At 33.5% G+C, this 9176-nt stretch overlaps 1 protein-coding gene across 1 annotated transcript; it reads right to left on the bottom strand.

Moving 5' to 3' along the window:
• Window positions 1–7910: 7910 nt before the first annotated feature.
• On the bottom strand, window positions 7911–8867 carry LOC130049779 (putative nuclease HARBI1). The gene is made up of 3 exons (XM_056147784.1): window positions 8782–8867; window positions 8359–8610; window positions 7911–8130 (listed from the first exon to the last, which is right to left on the bottom strand). The coding sequence occupies exons 1-3, from the start codon at window positions 8865–8867 to the stop codon at window positions 7911–7913; spliced, it is 558 nt and encodes a 185-aa protein (XP_056003759.1).
• Window positions 8868–9176: the final 309 nt, after the last annotated feature.

Raw genomic sequence — 9176 nt, 5'->3', positions numbered from 1 at the left:
GAAATTTGAAGGAGTGATTATTGGGATACCAGATCCCCCCCCCCCCCTGTAAATATAGAAGAGAGAGGGTTAATTTGTGATGAGCCACTGTGATGAAATATATATATATATATATATATATATATATATATATATATATATATATATATAAATTGATGATCAGATGGAGTTCAATCACATAACATTTATTTCTCTACAGGCTGTTTCGTAAGGGGATGGTTTCCCCTCACTCGTCGGGAAAAAAATGACATCTAACGAAAAACATCCGCATGGCTGAGAATATGTTACACAGAAACATACTGGATAGTTGCTAAGCATGATTACACACAGGATTGAGTAAATAGAAATATATATATATATATATAGAGAGAGAGAGAGAGAGAGAGAGAGAGAGAGAGAGAGAGAGAGAGAGAATTAAATACACACTAAGTCTTAAGGTTCAAGCCACATAATGCTGTAAATTGTAGGTGGAGGACCTCTGGATAGTGAGTACATGCTGCATAGATGTTCCCTATGACCCCCACCAATGATACATTGCCTGATAATTCATTTAAAAATGTTAAAGGAAAGAAATTCCAATCTTGTTTTTGATATTGCACTTTCTTCTCATTTATTTTGATAAAAGGGGTGCTTAGTTTATTAAATTCCTGAAAAAAAGCAATCGATAGAAAAATGCTGGTTAAATTTCGAATTGGAGCCTAGTAGGAAAAGAATACAGTACCTAAAATTTCTTGTGGTTAAAAAGTTAATTTCGATCTCATGGTGACATGGATGATTATTTATATGAATAATTTGTCACATACTTGACTCCAAGGAGGTTAGGTTCTTCATAATGATATCCCAGCTAGTTCCTCTCTTCTTTCTATGTCTCTACTGGCATTTTGAGACACATAGTTTTTGGGTGGTTTTCCACTCCTATTACAAGCTTCCTTAAACAACACCTGGGTAGCCACTTTCAGAATCATTTACATGGTTCCCTGCATGTTTCATCTGTATCTCATAATCTGTTGCGTCAACTATGAAAAAGAAACTTGACATTAAAATCAAATGCAAAGAATCTAATGAAACATTAGCTTGCATATACACATGTATTTATATTATTTTTCAATCTAACATTGCATGGTGACACATATGATTAACATATATAACATGGAAATATTTCCTAAACATGGATTATTAAAGTACAAATACATGTATGCATATTTAAGAAATAAGTTTAATTTTTAAAAGTATTTAAGGGCATGAACTGCTGGGTACCTGTAAAGTGCGAAACGAAATCGAAACGAAACGAAATCCGCTGAAACGAAACGAAATCTACCGAAACGAAACAGATTGTATAACCGATCTCTTTTAATTATATCAGTTAAGCCGAAGGCCTACATCAAAGGGGAGGCGAATTTTATTGATATGTGGTAACTTTCACAGGGGCCTAAGATGCCATTTTTAATTATTATAATTAAAAGAGTTTGGTTATACAATTTGTTTCATTTCGCTTAGGTAGGTTTCGTTTCGTTTCCTTTCGACATATTTCGTTTCGTTGGATTTCGTTTCGTTTCGGTATATTTCGTTTCGTTTCGCACTTTACAGGTACCCTGAACTGCTGCGCTTTACGCCAGCATACTTCATGAAGAGTGTTGGTGCTTCATGAAAAGTATGGTGCATGTTTATGCCCTCTGACATGTAAATAAACATCATGATCTGAATTTTTAACATATTATGAACACTCAACTTAATATATTTAGTGGTACCAGACTACTATACATAAATGTAAGCTTAAATATTCTTGTATGTGTTGCTCTATTTCTACTGAATAGAAGTAGAATAGTATTCTTACTAGGCCTACTATATAATTGATACCAATAGAATTCGAATGCTGGACAACTCGCCCCCAAGACAACTCGCCCCCTCTTAGGACAACTCGCCCTCTCTCAGGACAAGTCGCCCCCTTCTCTTGAGACACTCGCCCCCCAGGGTTTGACATTAACTTTTTGGGGCACTAGACCAATCGGGCTACTTAAAATGATTTTTGCTAGACCTGACCTTACATCCACTAGCCCTGACCAACGTTCCAGAAATTTTTTTTATAAGATTCTCCATATCTAAATACATGTACTTAATTTAAATGAAAAACGTTAAGTTTGAACTAAAATGCATTTAATTGTCTCAAAAAAATCTTTAATCTCGTCATTCAATTTGATGCTTTTACTTTCAACCCTATTTTCAGTTTCATTAAATTTTTACCGGCACGGAAATTCTTTAATCCATTTAGAATAAATTGACCTCAATATTTTTTTTTTAATTTCTATTTCATAAGCCCTAGCTGCTTTGTTTCTTCCCAATGTTTTCCTTTTTTTTCTTTCTTGAGACATCTTTTGCTTTCATTGAGGACGAGATTTCATATTTGATTATATAGACATTCCCGCACATATGTTTAATAAACACTTTCTTATATTCAATTCAAATGAACTGTTTTGGTGTTTTTTTTTAATGAAAGTGAATTCAATAATTCTATTTAACCAAAACATAACTTTACACACATTAACAATGTGTAGATGTCGTAGAACATCACTTACGACCGCGACTTATTAGAACTAAAGATAGAGATTATGTCATCATGCGGTTCATTAAATTGCTCGCAAACTCTTTACAGTTATTTTTTTTATGAATAAAATATTTTATGATTTAAAGTAAAGTTTCTTAAATTTGTTCATATTTTTAACACGACCAGTCGGACTAGTAAATAAACATTTTACCCAACCAGACCTATCATTTAGTAGTCTCGGTCGGTCGGGCGTGCCTTAGTGTCAAACCCTGCCCCCAATATTATATATAAATATATTATCACATTTTATTTTTATTTTGTGTGTGTTATTTACACTTTTAACATTTATCAATGATGAAGCATGTAAAACTCTAGTAAACTCGCTAGTTACATCCAGATTAGATTACGGAAATGCATTGCTTTATGGTGTTCATTCTAAACACACCAGCAAACTTCAGAGGGCACAAAACACAACTGCAAGATTAATAACACGCTCAAAAAAATCCGACCATATTACTCCTGTTCTAATAGATCTTCACTGGTTCCCAGTTGAGTACAGAATTCAATATAAGATACTTCCTTCATACTTTCAAATCTCCCAACAACCTGTCTCCAGTTTACATAAAGGATATCCTTACAGTTTACAATCCCACACGATCACTAAGATCCGAATCTCTGCATCTTCTCCAGGTACCTCGGACACGTACGAAAACATATGGGGATCGACGTTTGGACAAAGCTGCATCGAGTCTCTGGAATTTTCTGCCTTTTAAACTCAGACAATGTACTTCATTGTCTAATTTTAAAGTGGACCTCAGAATGCATCTCTTTAAATTAGCTTTTAATTTGTGATTATTTTTATATACTTAGTGCTCTTACATACAGCTCTTACAGTGCTGTTAACAAAAAACAAACACCCCCCCCCCCAAAAAAAAAAAACCCTGCTGTTTGTTATTATGCCTATGTCCTTGTTATGTATTTAATTATTCCTAAGGGTTGTTTTAAATTGTTTCATATGTTATTATGGTAATCATATCATATCGCTATATATTAATAATAATATTTATGCATTTTAATTCTGACACTATGAATATTTTATTCACATGTATGTGCACATCGATTTTATATTATCTTTTCTTTCACATTTGTAAAGCGCTTTAGAGAACTAATGTTGATAGGGCGCTATATAAATCTTTTAATTACAATTACAATTATAAAGATACGTCTTTTTCTTTCATACTTTAACACGAATGGTAAATTCTAATAGAATTATACATATATTTAATTATTGCATTTCAGAAAAAGTTATATTTTTCATAAATCAATTGGCAAGGAAAATTATATTTACTGATCTTCAGGTAATTGATTAAATGTCTCTAATACTGAGAAAATTTTGAGGGTGTGGGTGTTTCTTTTATCGATATAGTATACATAAGTGTAAAGGTGAAGCATGAATATTCTGATACATGTAATTATCTTTTAATGCATTTCTCAACTAATACCCGTTGAAAAATAAAATTCCCATTTTAGAAATTTTATAACGGCTTTGCTTTACTGATTCTTTTTACGCAGTGTGATTCTTTTTACGCGGTGATTTCAAAGTGTAAAGAACTCTGATGATGAGTAACTCATAACGTTTGAAGTAAATTTATAACAGCTTGGGGGAAATGAAACAATTAGATTTAACAACAGACGCAGATTATTGATAATTATACTACGTCAGCTGTAGACCAAGCTAATACTCTCCCTATACCAAACGCTAACTTGTTTCCGCTGAAATTATATATTTTACATGTACATAAAAGTGATGATGAATTTACTGAACCCAAACACTGGATTTCCACTAAAATCGTTCGTCTTGCATAAAAAGACATGAAGTTCGGTGTTAATGTGAACACGTCTTATTGTCTGTGATGTATATACTATCTATAAGAAATTCATTAATTTTTGGTAATACACCTCTTGGATTTAGACCAAAAATAATAATTGTAAACATGTATGATATGTAGGAGCGAATTATCTCAAGAGAGGGGGCGAGTTGTCCCGAAGAGGGGGCGAGTTGTCTTGAGGGCGGGTTGTCTTAGGGGCGAGTTGTCCCGATGAGGGGGTGAGTTGTCTTGACGACGAGTTGTCTTGGGGGCGAGTTGTCCTGATACCTAGAATTCATATACACACTATGGCAAAAATATTACAATGTAGGTTCATTGTTAATATTATTAAAATATCATACATACATCATACTATTTTACCACTACCCCTACAACAGACATGGGTAATACTCATTATACTGCACAGGTATTTTAATCAATAAATATATATAAATAAATAAAAGGAAAAAACTCTATCTCTATAAATAGATGATAAATACACTATATATCTATCTATATGCATCCCCCCTCCCATTTTTCTATTTGTATCCATTTACAGATTAACAGCTGATTAAAAATTCAGATACCTGTAAATACTGGTAAACAGACAGACAGACAATGGTAATACATGTATATGCAGTACTGACTGATGTCTATAAACAATGATATTCTCATTTTATACTTACTAATACATAACTTTAAACACAGCACTAAGAAAATAATCTGACCCCTTTTTTTTCTTCTTCAGTCGGTCTACGGCACGAGAAAAATAATCTCCGAGTGCTGACATATTCAAAAACTTCTGAATTTTTAACAATACTATTTTACATTTGTAAATGGTGCAAAATACAGATAATATTTTGAAACATAGGCTACACAAAATTGATTTACATAACTTCATTTATTTGAGAGTGTGAAATAACAAGAGTGTGAAGATTAAAACACTGTTACGTAATCGTTAGAGATGTCTATGAAACTCACGATAACATGTACCCAGTTCGAATCTCGTAATGGATTTATTATTTTTTTTCGATTTTATTTTTAGAAATACATATAAATAGTATCTGATTTCTTACAATTGAATAAGTAAAAAAATAAACAAAGATAAAAAATGTCATTTCTGCAACTTTATATGAAATTTACAAAAAGCCCTGGGGATCTTCCCCACTCGATTGAACAGTCTGTACATGTTCTGGTGCCGGTGTTGCGGTGATCGCTGTCGCTAGTGTTCAGGGTCGCTCTAAAAATAGAGGTAGCCCTTGACCGAAACCCCTTTATTTTTTTTAATGTAAGTTACACCGATTTGGCAACACTCTGAGAGAGAGAGAGAGAGAGAGAGAGAGAGAGAGAGAGAGAGAGAGAGAGAGAGAGAAATCCGGATCTGCTCTTGCCTTTTCATAAATTCAGTGAACTAGATTGGAGTTTCCATTTACTTAAAAAGTATATGTTCTTAACAGGACAAACATTGATAATTTAACATGAATTTGGTCTGGTATGAAAACACTGGATCTAGCTGCATGCACAAATGGGGATGGGGTTGGAGAGAAGAAAGGGGGGGGGGGACTTCATTTTGGGACAAATTACTTTATTTTTCATTCTATTCATATTGATGAGAGACACTTGAACCGCACATACTTTAAATGTCCTTGTCCCATTTGATTTCAACACCCTTTATTTGGAAATTTCTTTCAACGCCTATAAATCAACATATTATATAAAGTTGTTTATAGCCATGGCGTAAAGTCAACCATCAGATAAATTAACCCAAAATCTTTGCAACTGGTCGATGTTGGAACAAAATGAAATCTAAACAATTTCTTAAAATAAGGTAAACAATATTTTCCCCAAGAACTTGTTTAACCGCGCTTGACCACACCTTCCTTATTAAGGGGAAAGAGGCTGGAGCTATCCACCGGTTACCAGTTAATAATATCCAAAAATAGTGGTAATAAAGACCCAATTTTTTGGAGCTATGTACTTGTTTAATTTTCTTTGATATTGTCGCTTTGAAACGGGGTTTATATCTTTGAAAATATTGACAATATTTTGCCAAGCTAAGATAGAATATTCTAAAGAGGAAATTCCAGTTGTTCGTCAGTTTGTTATATATCAATGTTATACATTAAGATACGCATATTCATCAAAGAATGACAAATATACTGTGTATAATAATTCAATTCTCATTTAATATTTAGAGAATTGTTGCTTTTAACGATGTTCATATATCTAAAAAAAAAAACGTGTACACCGATATTGTATTGAAGAGGAAATTCTAACTATTCCTTGATTCTGTATTTGTAAAACATTTTGTCAAATCAATGATAAACCAAAATACTGAAGATAATCATGATGATATAAAACAAACACAAAAACATACAGAAAATGAAAACCATTGAACTATTTAAGCTTACACGCATCTAATTGTATCTTAGTCGTGTCAAAGGTCAACTTACTTTTTCTCACCATTACTGCAGAATAACGATACATCACATACCCCAATGTATTCAAACTAAACGGACGGGAACAAAAATATCAATTTTAAATCATTAATTGACTACTTATATTCAAGTAAATAAACAAAAACACTTACATTTGCATTGTCATCCACTCGACCTCGTTTCCTTAGGAAGTTGAATTTGCGCATGCGCGAGAATGTGGCAAGGATGCAAAGTGTGTAAGCACCCCATTATGGCTCGGTGTTGTGTGTAACAAAAGTCGTGTGTAACCTGGAAACTCACACTATACAAAATTTTGTATTTTCTGGGTAAAACACGATGAAAAATTCCGATTTCAAGGGGTCTCCAAACCTACGACACACTTTTGTGTCGTAGGTTCTGAAAATGTCGTAGGTTGCTCGTGTGTAACCTTATACGTGTCGTAAGTGTCGGCATAGTGCGCGAACACACACACACACACACACACACACACACACACACACACACACACACACACACAGATATATATATATATATATATATATATATATATATATATATATATATATATATATATATATAACTATAACATGGAAACAGCAGAGTTGTTTTTAGATGTACTATCTTTTTTTTTTTTTTTAAAGCATTAATACATGTACATTGTACTATAATCATTGAATCATGTGAAAACCTGAAATATTAATCAAACATGTAAAGAGAGAGAGAGAGAGAGAGAGAGAGAGAGAGAGAGAGAGAGAGAGAGAGAGAGAGAGAGAGAGAGAGAGAGAGAGAGAGAGAAGGTTCTGGAAACATATTACTTTCAACATAATGGTATTATTGATATCAGTAAAATAATAAAGTTTGCTGTTCTCGTTCCTTCAACTCAATTTTGTGTTACTTTAAAACAATGCCAAAAAGGAGTAAATTATATACACTGAAGATGCACATGAAATTATGAATCGGATGTAAAAACTATACAAAGAGAACAAATATTTTGGTTTATGATACTTATAGAAATTTACTTTTGGAAATTTAATCCAAATACAACATTAAGAACTTGCAAGATTAAAATCTCTGTGTTATCCTATGTCTCAAAGTAAGACCATCATTGTCATTTCCTTGATATGCTGCATGGTGGTGAAACACTGGCACAGCTGCCTCATTTGTGGCTTGCAGGGGTATTTTGTCGAGGATAGCCTTGTTGTGGAGCCGAAAGCAGCATTCAATGATTTTGATGCATTTCTCCGAACCAAATTGTAAAGTCTCACCAATCTTGTGCATACATCTTAAATTATAAAGAAAATAATTGCCTCTTATAGTTTTGCTTTTAATTACTACACATCTACATGTTTGTGGATTCTGACCTCCCCTTATACCTTCTTTGTCCAAATATTTCACATAATGTGTAACCATTCAGTGATTTGAAGCCAACTAATTGACCAAAGTAGGTGTAATTCAAATTTGATGTCTAAATCAATTTTTAACAAACTATTTGAAATTTCTTTTAAATTACCTAAACCTGCTCTTGAGTACACCAAAAGCTCTCTCCACTGTATTTCTAGTGGAACAGTGGGCACGGTTGTACCTCTGCTCCTGCTGATTTGATGGCTGAGCAAAAGGTGTCAGAAGCCACTTCTTCAAAGGGTACCCAGAATCCCCCAACAGCCATCCATCAGTTCCTTCCATAATGTTTGGGAGAAAGGAATTTGTTACGATGAAGGAGTCACGTGTGGACCCAGGCCATCTCACCACTATGTTTGTAAAGCTAAAGGAAATTAGCAAATATTTTCATTAAATTGTTAAATATTTATGTACAATTCATAGGCAAATGAATATATGTATATAATTTTGCTACAATTCTTTTTTAAATTTCAAAAAGTTCATTTTTGTCGTGGTCACATTACTTGTCACCTATGTATCTGTGATAACGTTTTACCTGAGATTTACATCCACAACGGCATGCACGTTGATGGCATGGAATCCCTTCCTACAGATGAATGTGGGCTCCTCATCACCTGCCATCCCTTGAATGGGAATCAGGGTTCCATCGATGGCTCCGACCACATTGGGAAAATTCGCAATTTTATGAAACCCTTCCTTAACCCTTTCTCTACCGGTACATTTTAGAGGTTTTTAAGACTAAATGACAATATTCTTGAATCGAGATACATCTGCATGTATCACGATTTTAGCTAGGCATGTGATATATAATTTTGTTATGAATTGGACAGGGGACATTTTTTTCATAAAGTTTGTCATGTTATCCCATGACCCAAATAGTTCTACGGGGTCAAAGGTCATTTAAGTACACATTTTTGCAATCTTTTTTCT

This window comes from Ostrea edulis, chromosome 8 (assembly GCF_947568905.1).
Source record: "Ostrea edulis chromosome 8, xbOstEdul1.1, whole genome shotgun sequence".
NCBI classification, from domain to species: domain Eukaryota; kingdom Metazoa; phylum Mollusca; class Bivalvia; order Ostreida; family Ostreidae; genus Ostrea; species Ostrea edulis.
Note: the sequence above shows the minus strand (reverse complement) of the source record. Positions and strands in the feature narration are given on the sequence as shown.